The 20,258-nt window shown below is 37.4% G+C and overlaps 1 protein-coding gene across 6 annotated transcripts in view; it reads left to right on the top strand.

Annotated features, from left to right (window-relative positions):
* The first annotated feature begins 3,168 nt into the window (after nt 1-3,168).
* The window catches only part of LOC121316738 (ryanodine receptor 2), a 201,552-nt gene continuing 184,462 nt past the window's right edge, over nt 3,169-20,258 (top strand). For 5 of the 6 annotated variants that reach the window (XM_041251876.1, XM_041251875.1, XM_041251874.1 and 2 more), the window contains exon 1: nt 3,170-3,412. In XM_041251876.1, the coding sequence (XP_041107810.1) occupies nt 3,365-3,412 (48 nt within the window). In that variant the 5' untranslated portion in view covers nt 3,170-3,364. Of the gene's footprint in view, nt 3,413-20,258 lie in introns of all 6 variants that reach the window. The other variant, XM_041251871.1, reaches the window with a different exon arrangement.

Genomic DNA, 20,258 nt, shown 5'->3' with positions numbered 1-20,258 from the left:
GACTTTTATAAATGTTTTATAACGAAGGTTGAAATAACTGCAATTTGGAGATTACAATTCCAAAATGTTGTTATGCAACTATTTATTGATGTACTTTTGTCTTAATTCTTTTATTTTATATATATATATTTTTTATCCAACTGGTAACTGGTGTTAAATCATAAGCTTTGTCAACCCCAGTGACCTGTGTTCTATATAACAGTGCATCAGCATTGGATCAGAAAGAGATTTAGACAGCAGAAAGTTGGAGTTATTTTATCTGCTGCATTATTTTTGATAGACATTAGGTGTAGTAGATTTTTTAGCAGTGATCGAAAAAAACGGAACGTCGTCAAACAAAACTAAAACTCCTATATAAAGTCATCCAATGTATGCAGATGCACATAAAGAAACGTGGGCTACAGTCTGTGAAGAATGTGTGTAGAGTGGTAAATGTATGTAATATCTGACCAAGTTATAATAAATACATTCCAAACTTTTATACAGGTACAGACCTCCAACAATAATGCATTCATAGTGTATTACAGCATATACTTTACTGCATTAGAAAATTGTCTCCTTGATATGCGACTCTATTTATGTTTAATGTTAATGATGTTGTTTAGAATCCGGTCGGTTTCATTTTGACAGATGTATTTAAATGTAGTAAGCATGTTAACATTTTAATAGTCCTTGGCACAGATCACCCATTAGCACTTGAGTACCTGAATTATATTTGAGAACAATGTAGGTAGAGTAACACGAACTGTGTGTTGACTGATAGCCTGGAGATGGCCAATGTATAACAAAAGCCATTTTTGAGCACCTCAAGCTACTTTTACATTTGGTACGAATCTACTCTTACAGAAAACTGCATACTTCCGTGCATATGCCTATGTGGACAAAAGCATTTTCTAAATGTGTCCGCATCGGTCACGATTTTTAGAAATTTTATAAACCGTTTGTGTGAATTCTGTGGAGTTTGAGAAGTTGCCCAGCCAAAAAAAATGAACATCTGCATTATAAAATATTGTAGAATGCACGGGGGTAGGGGTCGAGACTGGTAGGCGATGCAATCTAAAACATGAAGACATAAGCCCGACATCTGCTCCTGCAAGTGAGCCTGGCTCTTTTGTATAGCGGTATTGCTGATTGCTTCAAAGCAAGAGGTCCCGAGTTCACGTCCGACGACTGCCTGCGAGAAGCCCCTGCTTGTGGGAGTCAAGGTTCACCACATTGATATTGGGAGTGGGATAGAAGGAAAGCGTTGAGTATGAAGAGAGGAAGCCAGTGGGAGACCTAACTGGAGCTGTCATGCTGTTACCACTCGAGTGGATGCTGGCAAAGGAATGGAATTCATCCAGCTAGCAGGAGATGGCAGAGATGCACTACGCCTGTCACCCTGACAGACGGTTGCAGCACGGAGGACATGACAGCAAATCCGGGGGGATGGGACCCAGGCCCCCACGTGAAGTAGCAGAGCGCACCCACCACTTCCAGGGGCCTAGCTGCAGGCTGCCGGCATCTGGCCTAGGAGGAGTTCGCTCTTTTTGCCCAACCTCGCGTCAAAAACCATATCAGTTCAGAACTGTAGCATTGTCTTTATTATTCCTGTATATAAATGCTCAATGCACAATTTGAGAAACACAACAATATTGTGATCCACTTCTGTAGAACAACCAACATACTGATACATTTGCGTATAAAACGATTCACAATGGTGTTGAAGGATATTGTCCTCCAAATACAGTAGGTGAGGAAAAATAACATTCTGTTAAATGCAAATTAGATCATTTAGAACTTTGTTACTTCAACAGAGAATCACACTTTGGTTATTACACAAAACATGACGACTACAGGCACTGAATAGATATTTTCATTTACCTATTATAGCATGGTGTTTTCGGTCATTAGCCAAAGCACTGGTTTATTCTTGAGATTTACAGGTGCTGTTATTTTGTGTTGTGTTGCTTGCCCGGGCGTGCACAAACGATTTTAGCTCAACAAACAAGGAAGCCCATCAGAACGGGGAACGATGTGCTGAGTTTGGCCCTCAATGTTATTTTTAATATATGTTTTTTTTTTAATTCAGCACATTTATGTGGCTTAACAAATGTTTACAATTTTAAATAACATGTACGATTTTGTGGGTGAACTACACTTGTTCATAGTGATTTGTGGAGTAGCCAACCACAGCATTGACAGCGTAGCACTTTCTGACGTTACATATTTATTTTGGACAGTTACTGTTTTGCTTGGTAATTGTTGGCATTTGCCAGTAAAGATTTGCCAATATTCAGGCGTATACCTAACGAATTCATAGGTCGGAAACTGGTCATATGGAAAGAAAATATGTTTAATTATATATGGTGTGTATATGGTTCATATATTTAAAACTTATAGCTTTATAATGCATATGTTGTACTTAAATGTTACATATATGTAATGTGTGTGTGTGTGTGTGTGTGTGTGTGTGTATAGTGCCTATAGAAAGTACACCCCCTTTCAAAATTTTCACCTTTTGTTGCCTTATAGCTTGGAATTAAAATGCATTAAAATAGTTACTTTTTTATTTATCTACACATCCTACCCCACAACTTCTAAGTGAAAAAAATATATTCTAGAAATTTGTAGAAAATTAATTAACTGAAATTGCTTTGTTGGATAAGTGCCCACCCCCTTGTAATAGCAATCGTACATTAGCTCAAGTTTAACCAATCGCCTTCAGAATCACACACCAAGTTAAGTAGCTTCCACCTGTGGTGTGTGTGTGTATGTGTGTGTATATATATATATATATATATATATATATATATATATATATATATATATATATATATACACACACACACACACACTAGACAAGTATTTTTAATAATTGAAATTTAACTGCAGACCGATTACGGGAGAGCTTCACAGTAGACTCCTTTTTTTTTAACCACTTGCATGATGAAACTGGGAGAGGAAATAAAGGAAGAGATCCTCTCTTTCATGCTGCTACACCCTAAATTTGCACGAAACATTTAACTTTATGGGGGGAGGGGTGTCTAAATATTTACTTTGAATTCATCCTATAATGGTGCTTATGTAGTGCTTTATATAGTAGTGGGCTAGTGTGCATTTTGAGCCGTTAGTGTGCTTGCTTACTATGTGTATAACAGCCCTGGAGCATTCTGCGCAAAAACGAACAATGACAGCGCGACACCCTGCAGGGGGAGCAATGAATATATCAGTTGTTACATTTGTATACCTGCCAAGCTCCTCCCATTAGAATTCCCGACTGTCCAATGACCATCCAACCCAAGGAATTCTGTGCACCGCTCCGGCTTTCAACCTGCTGCCTCCGCCACAACTCTCCATCCAGCTGACTATTACACGGGCAACCATGGCTGAAGGTGGAGAAAGCGAGGATGAAGTCCAGTTCTTACGAACTGTAAGTACCAGCGTTTTGCCACCTTTTCCTTTTGAATATTCAGCAAATCTGCGGACACCGCATTATTTAACACTAGTGCCTTTGCGTACTTTTGTTGCTGAAAAGGGAGTTTCCGTAATTTTGTATGTGTGCAATTGACATCTATGCTATAGGCAGAATTAATGCATATGGGTGGTGTTACATTTGAAATGATGTTGTCGCTGTATTGGGAATTGTTACAGTCTTGCTGACGACTGAAAGGCGTTGAAATTGCAGAAGAACGTTCAGTTCTCGAGGTCGAAGTAATTGCTTTTCCGATACACACTCTAAATCGATCCTTATTGTGATATTCACCATAGAAACAAGTGTGTTGTTAATGTCACGTTGCTGGTCCAACAATACCGGTCGGAAGACTGCAGAGTGGGGCAGAGAGCATCCCATTCTGGCGTCCCTGACACAGACCATGCATGGGTATTGTGACACTTTGAAATACCTTCAATGTAAAGTGCTCCCCTGATGAGCTAGTTGTGTAGTACTGCAGAAACATTACGCACAGGGGGACTCCGTTGCTCGCAAGGCTGGCTGGTAGTAAGGAATCTTTCCCCCGGTGTTTAAAAGCATAGTTTGAGGTTAAGTCTTGCTCATATAATTGAATATAGACAATACAAATCCCAACTAGTCTATATATAACAAACTTTTATTCAAAGACATTCTTTATGGCTGTAATTAACACACATAACGTAAAATTAATATGATTGAAAATGTGAAGGTGAAAATGTGGCGGGTTATTTATTTATTTATTTATTTATTTATTTTTATTATATTGCCGTAGGTTTAGGTTTATCAAATATATATTTATTTATTTATGTATTTATTTAATATGGTGTATAATTATTTCATCTGGATTAGTCATAGTGATATCCATGTGTATATCATTGCCGCCTCTGAATGAATTGGTAGCATTTATTCATTAATTTATTTGTGTTTACTGTTAAATACAGATCTCCGTGGACGTATTGACTGGGATACGCAACTCGTATCGTTTCGCATTATTACCCTCCCCCATACGCCCATCCTGTGTACACAATAAATTATCTGCCTCCTTGCGTTTTAATTTTAAAGTACTTTGAAACAGTAAAATGTTTAATATATATGTATATATAGATATATATCTCTATCATATATATATATATATATGTATATATATTATATATATATCGATTATTCAATTAGAAGAGCTCCAGATTAATGTAATTATACGAGGTCAATAAATTGAATTAGACAACAGAGTCAAGTAAGACACCCTACTGTCAAGGGACGTTTACCGCAAAATTTAACAACAAACAGGAAAAATTTAATTGTAACACGAAAAAACTTACGTGAAAAGATAACGTAACACGCTGTACGAGAGGACATGAGAGAGCAGGACGAGAGGAAGAAGAGAGAACGAGAGGTCTGAGGGAGAAGAGAGTGCCTGAGGCGAGAGTGCATGAGTAGAGATCTAGATGATTGGCTAGCGGGTTTTAGACGAGAGGAGGTCCAGAGAGGAGGAGTAAGAGAGAGAGCAGAGGGGTTAGATATATTATATATACATATATATATATATATATATATATATATATATATATATATATATATATATATATATATATATAATCTAACATAATGTTGCAGCAGTTTTGGGGTAGTATAGTTATTTTCTACATGATGTCACTGTCAATGTACACTGAATCTGCACAATGTATATAGGTAAGACGTGTTCTTATGTGATGCATATGGTAGTTCAGCTGCAGTAGCCATTTTTTAAAGCATGCTTAAAAAAAAAAAAAAAAAAAAACCTCCTGGCCCCCCCCCCCCCCCCACTTTATTGCAGCATGACTCCAAATGCAGAAGTGTTATATGTTAAAATAAATAAAACATGGCATATATTTTCTTGCCATGTGGAGACTGTAAACTTACATTTAAGACAGTTTACAGATATATATATTATATATGTTATAGCTATATATATATATATATATATATATATAATATATACATATATATATATAATATATATACTTTGTGTGTATTTATTGATATATAACACTTGTCTTTATATTGAACACTTTAAGAAGTCAGTGAACTTCATGGGGTTATAACACTCTTGTCCAAATGTCTAGAGTTCATTTAATTTTGAAACAATTATTAACAGCCCTCCAATTATTATCTTTAAAATATGGAATGACAACAATGCATACCTTTTTTTTTTTATTATTCGGGTTGATTTGTAAAATAGACTACAGACTTTTAATATAAAGATTCGATAATGAACATTATGTAGTGCGGCACAGTGCTTCGAATCGCTAGCCTGATTGGCGTAAATGCAGTGCGTGCGTGACACAGGGCAGTCCTTCGACTGGCAATGGGAATCTGGTTGGCAGTGAAATTCGGCAGTCCCTTACTAAGATTATCTATCTTCTTAATACTGCCTTGAAGTGTTGCACTGTTAGAGACGACCTTGAAAAAAAAAAATCGTCTTTCAAGGAGAGCATGTTGTCCAAGTTGTCGTATTATAGGTTTGTATTACTTCTTAAAAATGCTAAAATAAATAAATAAATAAATAAATAAATAGTATTAACTAATTAAATAATGTGCTAAGCGATATATTGTGGAATGTCATCAGAGAGTGGCATCAATTTAACATGTTATTAATATGCCAAATTGTATTAAAACAGAACAGTTTCTTGTAGTTAGTCTGTGATTTACCTTTAAAATACTGCAAATAACAACAAACGTTGCTGCGGTGCCTAGAATTTAACAGGTTTGAATATCATACTTCAATAGTTAACTGCTTAAAATGCTAAGGTCAGCTGAACTTATTCTTTTTGTAATGCTGATCAACATGGGTGGTGAAGATTGCAAACTAAAAGATAGCTAATATCTGTATGTTTACTGGAATTAGGAATACAAGACTGTGGAAATATTCATCTTGCCTTGATATGTTTCCAAATAACTGTGATGATTCATCTGAAAACTAACTAGTGCAATTCAAGATTCTGTTTCTGTTCATAGTAAAAAAGAGGAATGAAAATACTTTAGCTGTGCTGCATACAGCAGCTGTACATCACTGTTGGTTTATTTCTGTTTTGTGTACTGTGGCATGGCACTCGCTTACTGACAATATCATAAATACATCTTCCTTTAACCTTAGTGTTGCACAGCTCTAATTTGGGTAGTGTAATCGATGGGATACATTTAAATGAGAGTTAGAGAATGCTGCACGTAAGGGAATGCGGGTTGTTTTGTGTACACTAAATGCAATATGCGAAGAAGGCGATTTCCGCAGGCAATTTGTTCAAAAAGGCAAACATCTACTGCAATTTACAGCGCTTTGATAGGGAGAGAAATTGCAAATAATGTGATTGTGTCATCAACATTTTCCCAAATTGTACTGAAGCTTGACAGTATCATCTTCTGTTCTCTACCAACAGTGAGTCACACTGTTCCAGATTCTGCTGCACTGTATCACAGCAATTTTCTTTTAAAACCAGATGGAATACTCCCTTCAGCGTATAAATGTTTAATATGCGCTTTCCCTGTTACATAAATGCTGTCTAAGGGTTGCTTTATCAATGTCTTGTGACATCATAGTTGGTTGGAATTGTACATTTGCTACTTTCACACATCCTATTTAGGGCTCCCGATTTCCGGTTTTAACCAAGAAAAAACAATAAAATACCCCTCATACAAAAACAAAAAAAACAAAAAAAATGAAATCGGTGGATATCCAATAAACATTGGGAAAAACACTGGAAATGGTAACTCAGTCCACATTGATGACCCCTTTCCCTGTTGAAAAAAAATACAAAATCCCCAATGCAGTTAGGCAATGTCCCTCCTTCCTGAGCTGTATCTATCAGTGATTTTTCTGAATATTTTAAACCCACCCTAACTACTGAGTGGCAGAAAATCCCTACATTTCTATTGGAGGATTGTAAGACGCTTGCATAATTTAAAGAATATGTTCTTGCTTATTACAGTACTATAGGTAATATTTAAATATTTACACACTTGTGGAATTTAAAACACAATTGCAAATTGTGGCAAAAAGTAACAGAAATGTCTAAACACACAACGCCCCCAGAAGAATATACCCGTGACCATAAGGACTTCGTTGTGGAAGACAGCAAAGGAAAGAAAGTACAACTGAAGTGTGCAAGTACTGTCAAGTTACTATGCATATTATGACAGAAAAAAAGAAAGTCTACTGTTAGAAATGGATATCACACAAAAAGTATAAAGAACAAAATTGTATTGTGTCCTGTAACACGTCTTCACTGATAGTAGATTTTCGCCAAACAATTATATATTATATAATGATATGCATTATTTTGGTAAACAAACATCAGTAGAAAATACATGATTTTACTTCATCTATATATAACACAGATAGACCAAATTCACAATGAAAAGTGTGTGTGTGTGTGTGCAATTGCATCAACGCTAACCTGGAATTATGCCCTTAAGCAGATCGATTTTTAAGATGTGGGTTTCTTGCTAAAGTGACAGATTTGCAACGTTAGGACTTCTAGTTTTGTTGGAGCAATAGAGCTGGATAAGTTTTTTGTAGTGTGACTTTGATGTATCACCATTATATACACACAATGGCAAGGGAAAAATGTTCTGCCTTAATTTACTTTTTTATTCCCAAACGCATGAATGGCTGATATTTTAAATGAAGTTAAGCATGTAAATATGTAACCGACAGGGATTGTATCTGATATATTTTACAGGACATGCCTTTCATCATGTTTAACCCTTGGGTGGTATTGGGGAAGGGCAGTGATGGGTCAGTTACTGATAACCTAGATATGGTAAGCTGTTGCATATGTGAATGAGACGGCTGTATATGCACACATTGCGTTACCCACAGTGCCAGGTTGCAGACTACACTTCTAAACAAATTAAATTTTGTGTTTGATTAGACTCGAAGGGGGTGAATATATTTATTGGAGAAGCCGTCTAACCTGATGTACACTGGGGACTATGATGGAATATTTCTGAAGATATACTTTTAAGAACCAGGCTCTGTGTGTATGTTCAGTATCTGGGAATTTTATCTACAGACTGGGGCGATAAAGCAGACCATTTTGGGCTGTGAGCTGTGAGCTTGTGTAACAGGATGGAGGCTGGACGCAAACCTGTAACCCTGTGCAACGCAAACAAGCGTCTTAACCACATCATCTGCATTCATGGTTTTAGATCTCACTGATGGGAGAGATATCATAGGTCATAAAAAGAAAATAATTTGCCTAAAGCTAATACAATGACTCACAATTTACTAACAGCTCATTCAACCAGTTCTTTTTAATTTAGATGTACAATAATTTTTAGGCTCAGTCCACTACCACTGAAGTGTGCTGACTCAGGAGGGGTGAAGCAAACATATGCTGTCCTCTGAAGTGTGTGCTGTCAGCCGCCCACTTCTTTATACACAGCAGACTCACCATGTAGCCACCCAGAGCTACAGCGTTGGAGGACAGTGCAGCCCTGGGCAGCTTACAGGCAAGCCTACATGTGCCTGGACAGACTACAGGGGTCGCTGGTGTGTGGTGAGCTGAGGGCACTCTGGCCAACCTAGCCCTCCATGCCCCTGGGCAGCGTTCGGCCAATTGAGCGATGTCCCCTGGGAGCTCCCATCCTCGGTCGGCAAAGGAACAGGACTGCGTCATGGACGTGAGGTGCGGTGCGTTCACGAAAATGTATGACTACGCGGTGAACCCTTCGGGGAAGTATGTTGGTCAAGACTTTATCTAGAATGTATCAGTCCCTGCATTCAAATACTGTACATCGATGTTGGATGTTGGGCACACAAAATTGAATCATTCTATTAATATTAATAAATATCGATGACTGTACCACATACACACATTTTCAATCCATTCCTCTCCCCGCGAGGTGATTATTTTAATATCACTGCTGTTAAGTAAAAGCTTGTGCACAACAATTGAATGTGACGGGTAATTACCCCTTATTAGCGTCACGAGAAAAAAGAAATAGAAAAACATTCGCAACAAACCTAAGCAAGTTTAACATACTACAGGGGTGTTACTAAAATATTTATTCCAAACAGATTACAGTACTTTGTAAAGTAGTCTATGTAAACTAGACACAAGCTTATGAAAACCATTTTTTTTTATTCAGTGACAGCTGTAGCATTGTATCTTGTCACCTAACCTTCACTATCTGTGAAACACACAGTGCGGAAATCCCTGCCTAAAACATAATAATAATAATAATAATAATAATAATAATAATAATAATAATAATAATAATAAAAAATGGATTTACCATACCATGCATACCCACTATAGGTCAAGCTGATCGTTACTCTAAAATTGCGTTTAACATCACTGATCAGTTTTTTTTACAATTTCTTTTAACGTTATTGAATATTATTAAATATTCATTATATAACAGAAGTGCAAAACAGTCAGTTTTCTTCAGTGTGTACTATTTATTTACAAGCTGTTTGGCAGGAATACAAGCCTATCATCCTGCTCTGGATTCAAGGAGCCACGCCTTTTTGTTTGTTTACATCAAATACACAGAGGGGTGTACTTACAAAGGATTTTCAAAACTGATTCGCTGGTAGAATAGGACCAGCAAATCAGATGCGAGTTAATACGCGCAGGAAAAGAAGACCATGCACGCTGCTTGTCTGGCAGAAATACTGTAAATAGCAAGGCAAGGGCTTTCAGCCCAGTTTCATTGATAAACTTAAATAATGTTTTTAACTATGCATGTTACAAAAATGTAATTACTGAATCGATTATCCAGTATTTATATGATAATCTATCTCCGCCTTCCTGCAACTGTGTTTTTCTTGCTAATTTACTGTATTTTGCTAAAAATCAGAGCCTACGTATAACTTGAATTAATTCTAAACCACTATTAAAACTCACTGCAGCCCCCAGTTCAGCATGCTAATTTGGTGGTAATATCATTTGGACATCTGTAAAAAAAAAAAAAAAAAAAATCTATTTTATTACATATTACTGCACATAGTAATGGAGTCTGATTCCTATTTTCACTAAGCACAGAAAGGTGATGTTTTTGTAAAGCAGTTACCGTAGTGGCATTGAGTAAGATTGCTGTGCTTTAGCTGTATTTATGCATTTGTTTATTTCCGGATTATACAAAATACTGTTTTCACATAATATATTGTGCTGTTTTCTGGCCAATCCTGTTTACATTATTTAGGCTTTAGTATTTACGTGGTGTCCTTGGAATGGCTTGCTATCCTCTTCGTCATAGCTCCTGTGCAATATACACAAAAGCTTTTAGTGTAATGTTTCTTGATGCGTATAATAACATAGCTCTGATTACAGATTTACTTTGTTGCTTAGTGACTATACTGTACACCCGCTATTACTTATTTTGATCTGTCTGAAAATAATACTGGAAATATTATTTAACTTTTAAAGTTTTTACATTTTGACAAACTTGGATCCATAACAAAATATGATTTTTTATTGCATAAAAATGACAAAGGGATGTATTTAAACATCTTCATAACTGTTGTATTTGTAATATGTGTTCATCTTTTATTGTGGGACCTGATGCTGTTCAAGCTTGTTCAGGTGTGGGGGAAAATGTTAAAAATGACCAGCAGTCTGAGCAGACAGATTTATTACAGGAGTCACATCTAACCGCTAGTCTTACCTGAGTTTATAGGTTTCTGTATAATACAGTATGTCTTTGCAACCATGGTTCTTTCATTTGCATTAACTTACAAATGAGTGAACTGACTCATGTGAAGAAAACCATTGTGTTAATGACATCTGAAATAAGTGACACATCACACCAATGACATGAATGAAGAGTGTGTCTGCCTCTGTTTTTGTTTCCTTGATTTGTGCCATATTGTACAGCTGATAAAACATGAAAGTAATTTAATTTTGAAAGAATATTAAAAGATAAATATTCATCTCACCACTTCCTTATAGAGTAATATTTAAAAAATATGTTTTGTTGCTGCTGTTCATTTTGCCAGATTTATTTACAAACCTTGTATTTATTACTGTAGCCAATATCATTGTTTGCACTATGAAACTAAATATGCTTCCTTAAGGCATAAAAGATCAGTGCCACCTTAAAATCTACTAGCTGAATAAGGCAGCAAAGCAAGGTGTTTGGAATGCACTTGATTGGGGTGGTGGGAAACAAGACAGGAACATTCTTGGCCAGTCACAATGGGCTGTGGCAGAAATGCGCATTGGCATTTTGAGGGCTGAAAGAAGACTCCCCATACAGTAAAACAGCAATAAACCAATCTAGTGTACATAAGAGACTTGAGCATTCATGGCTGATTATTCAAGGTGCCTCTCACATTCACTTGCATTGAACCAATAAATCTGTTCAAGGGTTTGGAGCCTGGTAAGTGAACAGGTGGCAGTGGATACAGAATGTGCTGTAATAAGAACAAGGTCAGCAGTGTGTCACGTACTGTAGGTGAGGCCTAACCAAACAGAGTTCAGCAGCCGTGAATTAATGGTTTAAGGGTTGGGTTGGGGAGGGGGGGTTCAGGAGAGAAATTAGGAGATGAGAGTGTGCAGTTGCCCGTCTCTGTGGCTGTTGAGAGAGACAGAACACAAGGGTACCTGGGGAGGCAGCACTGAAGCCAGAGGAAAAAAAAAGGATGCAGTTTAGGAATCTCATTCCATGCAATTTTGTGTCAATGTCGATGTTTTCATGGACCAGTGAAGGGAACTGACAATAACTATAAATGGCTGCCTGCCTGCTCAGATTTCTTCTGGAAAATATTAAAGCGGTAAAGAAAATACTTGCAGGATATTAAGGGAGCTTGTGGTAGCAGGCTGAATATTTCCAAGCATCTTTGGTTGCCAAGAAAGGTAATTTGTAAAATGCTGAAAATTTAAGATACAGTAAGCATTCAGATGCTTGCTTGCTTGCTTGCTTACTAATCAAACCATGAACGCTTTAAGTACGTGCAGCTTATTTTCCTGTTTAGCACCAAATCGTAATTGTAATATAGGGGACTTCTTCAAAAGGATACTTTGTAAAAATAAAAATAATAATAATAATAATAATAATAATCTTTCAGAAATGTGACCTCTTTCAACATTTCGTGGGGCCAGTGCCCCATCTTGAAGGTTACAAGTGAGACTGTATTGGCTAAATAGCCAGGCAGAGTGCCATTGGAGTAAGGGCTTAATTGCGCAAACACTGTCTAAGATTTTATAGTTGAATTCCCAAGGCGGCAAGCTTCAGTATGAATGTTTTATTGACAAAAATAGATATGCAGTGCCTATAGTAAGTATTCACCCCCCTTGGACGTTTTCATAGTTTGTTGTGTTACAACCTGAAATCTTGATGCATTTAAATGGGATTTATTTTCCTTTGATTTACACAACCTACTCAACACTTTGAAGAGGCAGGAGAATTTTTAATGAACCAGTTAATGAAAAGTAAAAAAAATTGAAATGTCTTGGTTAAATAAATATTCACTCCCCTGAGTCAATACTTGGTAGAACCACCTTTTGCAGCAATTACAGCTGTGAGTCTTTTGGGGTAAGTTTGCACATCTGGATCGTGCAATATTCGCCCATTGTTCTTGGCAAAATTCAAGCTCTGTCAAGTTGGATGGGCACGGGGATGGGGCAAGCTGGTGGCTTCTCTGACCAATGCCCTTCTTACCCGGCTGCTCAGTTTGGGAGGATGGCCTGCTCTAAGCAGATTCTGGGTGGTGCTGTATACCTTCCACTTCTTAAAGATTGACTTAACTGTGCTCCAAGGGATATTCAATGCCTTTGAAATCTTTTTATACCCTTCCTCTGATCTGTGCCTTTCCGCAACTTTATCCCTGAGTTGTTTTGTAAGCTCCTTGGTGTTCATGGTAGTATCTTTGCTTTGAATGCACTACCCAACTGTGGGACCTTACAGAGACAGGTGTATTTAATCTGAACTTATGTGAACCACTTTTATTGCACACAGATGGACTCCATTGAACTTATTGCGTGAATTTTCTAAAGGCAATTGGTTGCACCCGAGCTTATTTAGGAATCTCATAGCAAAGGGGGTGAATACTTATCTAATGAAGACTTTTCAGGTTTTTATTTTTAATTGATTTGTTTTTTCACCACCACTCCCATTTTTTCGCACACTGAAAGTGTTGAGTAGGTTGTATAAATCAAAGAAAAAAAATCCCATTTAAATGAATCAAGATTTCAGGTTGTAACGCAACAAACTGTGAAATGACCAAGGGGGATGACTACTTCCTATAGGCACTGTATAAATAATCAGCTGATCCAGTTTCTCAGGACATTGTATTTGATAATTGGATGATAAGAGGCCTAAGGCACTGGAAGGGTTAAATTAGCAGAAGATAATTGATTGTGGTAGGGCTGAGAAACACAACGCTACAGCTAAATAAATCTGTTCTGTGTCAATACTCCAATAAAGACACTAGGAGAACCAGTGGATATCTGGGAATATCATTTTAGAGGTATCTGCCTATATATATATATATATATATATATATATATATATATATATATATATATATATATATATATATATCAGATAGATAGTATCTTTATCAAGTAAATAGTGTCTTACAGTACATGTAAGTTTTCCGTCTGTTGGACTCCAGTGAGGTCAATCAGTGTGAATTATCTTGGATACACCTAGGAAATATCTACCACTAATCACTACCATTAGGATTTGCCCTGCATACATCTACAGTATTCAGCAGCAAACAGGGAAACAAACTAATATTCTTGTCAGTATTCAGCAGCAAACAGGGAAACAAACTAGAACAACAATATATATATTAATACAGGAAAAATATATATATATATATATATATATATATATATATATATATATATATATATATATATATATATATGTATATATTATGTATGTACTTTAATCAACAAAAACATTCGAGGAAAGCTCCTTGGTGTTGTCATGGTTAGTATCTTTTGCTTTGAATGCACACTAACCAACTGTTGGGACCCTTACAGAGATAGGGTGTATTTATCTGAATTATGTGAAACCAATTTACCATTGCACAACAGATGGACTCCATGAACTCTATACACCAAACGGATATATAGGCAATGGATGCCTATATATATATATATATATATATATATATATATATATATATGTATTTGTCTAGTTTGTTTCCCTGTTTGCTGCTGAATACTGTAGATGTATGCAGGGCAAATCCTAATGGTAGTGATTAGTGGTAGATATTTCTTGTCCTAAGAGTGTGTCTAATCATGCACAGGCAATCAATTCCCAGCCCTTAGCCATGCAAACAGGATTACTTTCTTTTAGCCTTCTGCACAGTTACTGGACCAGCTTTCCAGATGAACCAATTCCATGTGCTTGTAAATGAATCAATTCCTTGTGCATGTAAATGAAGCATGTGTAAATCAGATTATAGTTTTGTTTAAAAAAAATAAACTGGTCCCCAAAGGGATATCAAAGGGCAGGAGTGTATTAAGTGTGACTTTGGATTGACCTCAGGTTGTCTGCCTTTTGAAGTATAACATTCTGTGAACATGACCTTTTCCATTGATTGAAGAGGGACAGTCACTCAAAGAGTAGACAAAAAAGGCTGCCCTTTTATTTAGGAAAATCAATGCCGAGAGGTGGCACAGTTGGTGTTTGTTTAATAAATCATTGTCTCTTTAGAAGCTGGGTGGGCAAACCAGTTCAAACCCAAACCTCAAGGGACCAGCACTGTTTTCAAACTTCTAACTGATTCAAAAACCTCTTGGAGTCAGGCTTGAAGCAGTTTTTAACCTTGCTGGCCTGTTTCCCAACTCCCCCCCCCCCCCCCCTGTTTCCCCAACTCCCCCCCCCCCCCCCCCCCCCCCCCCTTTTTCCAGTTGTATAGTTTTGGACAGATGACTGTGTCACAAATGAATAGATGAAGGGTTTAAAGGGTATGTATTCAACTAGATCAGAGCAACAGTGCTGAAGGGAAGGCCTGCATTCACACAGACACACTTCTAACATTCTGACAGCATTTACTGATGGTCTTCTTGTAGGATTTAGTGAACGCACCTGGCTAATAGAGGCACCTGCTCAGAGAGGTGGAAGCAGTGCGTCCACAAGCCTGCCTGTGTCAAGATGACATGAGTTGAATTAATTGCAGAGGCTTGCAGAGCGACATCTGATATGATTTTGAGGTCCATTCTTGCTAAGTTTGCCCCTCATTGGTTTGTAATGAACATCTATATCGTTTCCAAATTCTGAACACAGATATAAATAATTCATATTTTATAACCAATGTAATTGCAACAATTGTATCATTTACAGTATTGGTAATATATCTACAGAACAATTTCAAACTGAGAAGCTATTTCACCAAGGGAACAGGGGTTATGAGCTTTAAATTATGTTTACCTACTATTTTGTTTAGTTTATTCTAGGGGCCTGTGCTGACTTGTGTATTTGGGTTGAATGAATGCCAGATGTAAAATAAATGGCTACATAAACAACTCTTCTCAAATACTAAGGGCCCAATAAAAAAACAAAACCCTTGATACCCTTCAGACTTCTAAATGCTTTCAAAACTGAAGCTACAAGGGATGGTTTCTTTCAAGAATCATTGATCTCCAAAATGCTATCTCCACCACATTCATTAAAAGTGCTAATGGTGGGGGCTCCCAAGTGGCACATCCAGTAAAGGCACTCTGCATGAAGTGCAGGAGGCTCCCTATAGCCTGGAGGTTGCTGGTTCGGGTCCAGGCTATTCCACTGCCAACCACGCTTGGCCAATTGTGCGCCACCCTGGTGGGGAGCATCTAGGTCAGCCAGGGTGTCCTTGGCTCACTGCACACCAGCAACCCCTGTAGACTGGCTAGGCCCAGCAGGCGGGCCCACAGTGTGAAAAGAAACAGACAGCTGACAGCACACATGTCAGAGGATACATGTGTCCATCTTCATCCCTCCCAAGTCAGCTCAGGGTGACAGCATTGAACCAGGTTGAAATAAAAATAATTTGACATTTCAAATTGAATAAGAAATAAGAAAAATAAATTTAAAAAAAAAAAAAATGGTGAGAGAATTTTCTGCAAAAAAATCCTTTTGAAAATCCTGCTAACTAAAAAATGGATGAGCAATGCACTGGGGTTCTGCGAGATATTGCAAGATCAAATGTGAAGACTTTTGCTACTTTGATGCCATGAAGAAACAGCTATGCTCTTTAAGAGAGGTTAGTAAAGGAAAATTATTTACCGACCTTTTGAAAAACTAGACATAGGTGTCCGAATTACACACTTCCAATGTGAGAGTGGTAGAGGGACATGGGGAAGATCACACTTGTGCTGCATGTACACTGTGTTGACGGAGGACTTCATTCCCAATGTTACAAGGTTCCTGCTTCCTGCTAATGTACAAACCAAATGGCCTGTGTCCTCTACCTCCTGGGAGAGATCTGTCCCTAGTCCTTCTACATCAGAGGCTGCAGGATGCAATGTATGAATCAGGCTCAATTTACCTGTTTGTTTATTTCAGTTTTAGGGCCAATTTAAAAACCAGTCCTGTCTCAAATGTGCACAGTATGCCTCTTTACATTATATAAACTTTCCTTTTTCATTTAGGGATTGGAATTTTAGAAAAAAAGGCAGGTAAAAGTAAGTGTGTACAATGCGGGAGGCTGAAGGAAATTCAAATGTGGATGTCTGCAGCCGGCAAGAAGGAGTTAAGTCCATAGTGTTTTTCTCTGGCACATTGTTTTGTTCTATGGAATGCAGTGCTACTGCTGGTCCGTAGAAGGGATCAACGAACAGGTTTGGGAAAAAAAAATGAAAAGAAAACATTGTTTTTGTTTATTATATATAATTCTGCTTCTATTGTGTATATTGGCTGCTGGGCTTTACTAACAAAACCACAGACCCATTAACCTTAGTGAGTGTACTGTTATGCATTCGCTGCTTCTGTACTTTACTGCCTGGGACCAAAGCTTTTTTTGTCTGTTTCGTAGTGCATAATTTTGTGTTGTATGTTCCCATGGATGTTTGAATGTTAATTAAAATGGTCATTAATAACAGTGGGATTTAATTATTATCACTCGCATGTAGGGCTGCAGTGAAGGGTACATTTTGACCTTCGAAGGTTCGGAACACATTACCGAAGGAAAGTTCGAGCCTTCGATGGTACTCACTGGCATAATTTATTGGTGACGTCACCATAGCTACAAGTCTATATTTGATTGAACATCCTATTATTGTACAGGTTATCCATATAAGCGGAATAAAACATTCACATGTAGTTTAAAAATACGTCATATATAACAGTATTACACATTGTTTATTTACATGTAATTGAGGCTGCTTGTAATCTACACACTAAGCTTGCATTGCAGCGGCACCAATTGCAGCGGACAAAGCTTTATTTAACAGTCACCGTTCCAAGCAGGCTATCAGCCACATTTTACTACTACTAAAAATATTAATAATACTAATAACAATATAAACTTACGCTTGTCAAGTGACCCCAGAGATTGCTTATGCCTTCATGATACGAGTCCCTTACACAGTTTCCATTCAACATTTTACTTTTGGTCACCTGGGTATTTAACAAAAAAATCCCAAGCAGCAGAGGGGCTTCGAGACATTTCTTTCACTACAGCTTACACTATACAGCGCTTTGCTGTCGAGACGTCGAATGAAGGAATTAAAGGTTTGCCTCTGGATAACACAAGCTGTAGCAGGGAGGGGCTGACGGTGCTAGTTTTCGAAATTAAAATTATTAGTGTTATCATATATTTTGTATGTTTCAAACCTATTCTATCATAGCACTTCTCTTACACTGTCATGTACATGTGGTATTCAGTACATATCTTACTGAAGCAATACAGCCACTGGAGCTGGTACAAGCAACTGACTTGGATACTATACCCTGCTCCAGTTGTACGTAATGTGTAACGATTTGGTAGCGGATTTTATTAACAACTTTTGTTTACTTAATATGCATTATACTAATCAAAAGATCGGATTTTGCATGTGAGTGACATGTAATGTGTGATTTATAGTATTCATGGAACGAACCTTCGGACACAGCCCTACTCGCATGTGATTTCTGTCATATGGCACAAGGCAATAAAGGCATACACAGTTTAACAAGTCTCATGTCCAGCTATGATCAGCAAAGAAAAAAAGCTGACATAAAGTGGTTAGATGTTATCCAGTTCAATTAGAAGACGCTTACTCATTATTACTGATTGGCACTGCAAAAATGTGTAAATTGAAAATAAAGTAAAAGTTACAAAATATCATCTTGCAGTTAACATATTTTTACCAGGTTCCTATGATGTCGTGTATGACGCACTCACATATTTCAAATTTTGCACATGATTCGTATTAAATTAGCTTTATACTGGGCTTGTTTGTATCCAAATATCTCATAGAGAGATATGAGTGAGTCTCAACCGGGCTAACAGACCACCCTGTAGTGTATGAACTGCTCTTAAGAGTGCAGAAAATATAAACCCTGTTCACAGCACTGTATTGGTGCATCACCATAGAACTGTATAAGAGCAATAGAGGCTATGTGATAACCACAGACAGAGGTGGACACACTGATGACGTTTCTCACATTTCTGCGGCACAAATGCAGCTCCACATTCAGGAGAATATATATTTGTCCCTCCATGAGGCATTATATAGGAGACAGTGTGGGCCAGTGGTTAAAGTCCATAGCTTGTAACTACAATGTTACTGGTTCAAATCCCACCTCTGCCACTAACTCACTGTGTGACCATGAGCAAGTCATTTAACCTTCTTGTGCTCCATCCTGTGGATTAGATGTTAAATCAGTGTCCTATTGTAATGCACAGTTCACAGCTTACCTCTGTAAAGCACTTTGTGATGGTGGTCCACTGTGAAATGTGCTATATAAATATACATTATTATTAATAAGTGCAATGCCAATCACACTGAATATAAAAGCTTTTTATTTTTAAAATGCAGTTCTCATGTCTGCAAAACATAAAAGTTCCTAATTTTGGTTTGAAACTGAAAAATGAATGGTTACCATGCACAGGCATGATGGAAAATATTGTAACTGCATCTGTATTTGTCACCACATATTTATTTATTTTTTTAAAATGTTATGCGAACTCCATGGCCGAACATGTATTAAGAAAAATAAAACTTTGCTCAGTTCTTCTCAGTGCTGTGAAGGAGCGGGCCGGAAACATCTGCTCTGCTCCAGCAGCTACCCCGCTCCACTCCACCGCTCCATATAGAATAGCCTCGCTCCGCTCCACTCACACTGTCTGTCTCCAGTGCAGGGCTGGATTAACCGATTTGCCAGTAACAGTATTCACCATAATATACACAGGGCCCCCAAAATATAGGTTAGCGTAAGGTCCCCACTCCCCATAATCCAGCTCTGGTTTGGATTGTAATCGAGTTGTAACGTGGTATCCTGGATAGAGAACCAAATTAAACTGCTGTTGTATTCCAGGTAAAAAAAAAATTAATAAATAGTTAAAGTGAAATTAGTTATCACTAAAGCATTTCTCCAGCACTTCACAGTCATTCAAATGGAGGATTAAGTTATAGGTCTTTCTGGTAAAGCCCTTGTATGCATGCATAAAAGTAGGCCACATACTGCAGATTTGAAGCAGTTCATTCCAATGCAGCAATGCACATCCACGATACTCATTAAAAAAACAGACACTGGAATTCCCTGTAGTAAATAAGAGGGAAAAAACAACAAAAAACTAATTCACAGTCAGACAAGGTCATTATTAACGAGTGACAGTAAAGTTATTTGAGAAAGCGATGTTTTTTAAAAAAAAAAAAAAAAAATTGTATTACTGTAGTTTCCTGAG

The sequence above is a fragment of the Polyodon spathula genome, chromosome 6 (genome assembly GCF_017654505.1).
Source record: "Polyodon spathula isolate WHYD16114869_AA chromosome 6, ASM1765450v1, whole genome shotgun sequence".
In the NCBI taxonomy this organism is placed as follows: Eukaryota; Metazoa; Chordata; class Actinopteri; order Acipenseriformes; family Polyodontidae; genus Polyodon; species Polyodon spathula.
Note: the sequence above shows the minus strand (reverse complement) of the source record. Positions and strands in the feature narration are given on the sequence as shown.